Raw genomic sequence first — 2,085 nt, 5'->3', positions numbered from 1 at the left:
CAGAGGGTCCCCTGGGAGCAGATGCTGGCATTACCTTCCCTGGAAGGAGTGTGTGTCAGTGGAGGCTTCGCTGGGGAGATAGAGCTGAGCAGTGCAGGAGACAAGAGCACCTAAGGTCACACCTGAGAGTGGTGGCACGGGGGTCCCCAGCACTGCGGGGCTGGTGCCTCTCTGGGCACCCAGCAATCGCTTCCCACAGCCCCGGGGACTCACCTGCGAGGGTGACAGCAGCAGTGATCCCTGCGGAGCCTCTGCTCGGTCCTTGGCCCCTGTGGCCACTGAGAGGCACTGCGGGCCCGTGCATGGCCCGTTCTGTCCCGGGAGGAACACGGCAGGGATGCGCTCCGGGGATTGCAGGGACTCCAGCGGCACCTCGGCTGCCCCTGGCCCCCCGGCACCAGCTCTGCCGAGCTGTGCCCTGCCAGGAGCCCGCAAGGGCTGGGTACAGCCCTGCACAGCTGACGGGCAGTGCTGGGGGATGAAAGTGCTGTGTGAGGGGGCTGAGCAGCAAGGGGGGCTGTGCAGCTGGGTGAGTGGGTGTGTGGCTGCTGGGGTGAGCATGGAGGGTGCTGCAGGGACTCCCACTGTGGGGATTGGGCTTTCTCTGGCTTTCCAGATAAGGGATTCATGTTCTTTGTGGAACCACCTTGCTTGCTGGAATAAGATTTGGTCTCAGGGCAGGTCCTTGGCTACCTCTTTCTCCTCGGAGGAGGAGAGTGCCTTGCCCAGGGCACAGCTCAGAGGGGCTCCCTGTGTTCTCTCTAGGAATGGCTACAAGTTCCTCTACTGCTCGGCCAGGGCTATTGGCATGGCCCACATCACCAAAGGCTACCTCCAATGGGTCCATGAGCAAGGCTGTGGCCTCCCCATGGGCCCCATGCTGCTCTCCCCCAGTAGTCTCATGTCTGCCTTCCACAGGTACTGTCTTTCCCTGCCCTTCCTGTATCCCTGCGGTCAGCATCCCCTTCCCCAGCTGCACCCTGAGGGATGTCCCAGCCTTAAACTGCTCTGCCCTCCTTGGTGCCCAGTGCCTTTTGTGGGAGGCAGCAGGGGAGCTGCCTGACCTTGCTGGGGCTTCACAGCAAAGCTGCTGATGCACAAAACCTCTTCCCCTTCAAATCACTTCGCTGAGCCCCACTAAGGTGTCACTACAGAGGCGGGCAGGACACACAAAAGGCACAGTGTACTTCAGAAGGCTGATATCTGTTCATTACAGACAGGTTTGATGCCTACAGTCGTGGCCAGCTGATGCCACTGTGTCTCTTGTGCTGCAGGGAGGTGATTGAGAAGAAGCCAGAGGTGTTCAAGGTCACCGGCTTGACAGACATCCGAAAACTGTTTGCTACAAAGTGTCCCTTCTACGCGGGCTTTGGGAACAGGCCCAGTGTGAGTGGCTCTGCAGGTGTGCAGGGAGGGCTCAGGCTGGGTGGCAGTGCCTTCCTGCAGCCCTCAAGCTCTGCTGGCCTTCCTTGGGCAGGATGTCTATGCTTACAAGCAAGTGGGGCTGCCAGAGAGCCGCATATTCACCGTGAACCCCAAGGGAGAGCTGATCCAGGAGCTCAGAAAGAACCAAAAGTCAACGTAAGCCAAGTGTTTATTCCTCAGGGTCTTTGGGGCGACCTGGCTTTGATGCAGAGGAGCATCAAACAAACACCCAATGACCCCAGTGTAACTTCCTTCTCACCCCCAGATATGAGCGGCTGTCAGAGCTGGTGGAGATCTTCTTCCCTCCTGTGGGACAGACGGGGAGCACTGGGCAGGTACAGCCCCTTTGCCTACTGGAGACCTCCACTGCCTCATACTGACTTGGATGGCTTGTCCTAACCCCATCCTGTGGAGACCTGACCCAGAGTTCTCCTGCATGTTCTTTGCCAGGACTAAATGCTCCAGGTGCACCTTATCCTCCCTGTGTGCTGCTTGTGCATTTTGCACTTGTCATAGAGATCACCACACCACTTAGCAGGGAGAAAAATGGGTAAGAGAGAGCTCTGACTCATCAAAACTCCCGTTGCTAAACACAAACTCCTGAAAGCTGGGCATTTGCTGATGGTTGTAGCTCCTCCAAAGCCTGGCTCTTTTTTAAAG

At 58.1% G+C, this 2,085-nt stretch overlaps 1 protein-coding gene across 1 annotated transcript; it reads left to right on the top strand.

Moving 5' to 3' along the window:
- The first annotated feature begins 337 nt into the window (after positions 1 to 337).
- Positions 338 to 1,881, top strand: LOC117004471 (phosphatidate phosphatase LPIN3-like). The gene is made up of 6 exons (XM_033075245.1): positions 338 to 442; positions 677 to 918; positions 1,275 to 1,386; positions 1,478 to 1,581; positions 1,691 to 1,760; positions 1,876 to 1,881. The coding sequence occupies exons 1-6, from the start codon at positions 338 to 340 to the stop codon at positions 1,879 to 1,881; spliced, it is 639 nt and encodes a 212-aa protein (XP_032931136.1).
- The last annotated feature ends 204 nt before the right edge of the window (positions 1,882 to 2,085 follow it).

The sequence above is a fragment of the Catharus ustulatus genome, chromosome 17 (genome assembly GCF_009819885.2).
Source record: "Catharus ustulatus isolate bCatUst1 chromosome 17, bCatUst1.pri.v2, whole genome shotgun sequence".
Lineage (NCBI taxonomy): Eukaryota > Metazoa > Chordata > Aves > Passeriformes > Turdidae > Catharus > Catharus ustulatus.
This window is presented reverse-complemented; position numbering and strand designations above follow the sequence as displayed.

Coding starts and splice junctions, on each gene's coding strand:
- LOC117004471 (XM_033075245.1), top strand. CDS start 338: ATGCGCTCCGGGGATTGCAGGGACTCCAGCGGCACCTCGGCTGCCCCT. Junction 919..1,274: donor CTCATGTCTGCCTTCCACAG/GTACTGTCTTTC, acceptor CTTGTGCTGCAG/GGAGGTGATTGAGAAGAAGC. Junction 1,387..1,477: donor GCTTTGGGAACAGGCCCAGT/GTGAGTGGCTCT, acceptor TTCCTTGGGCAG/GATGTCTATGCTTACAAGCA.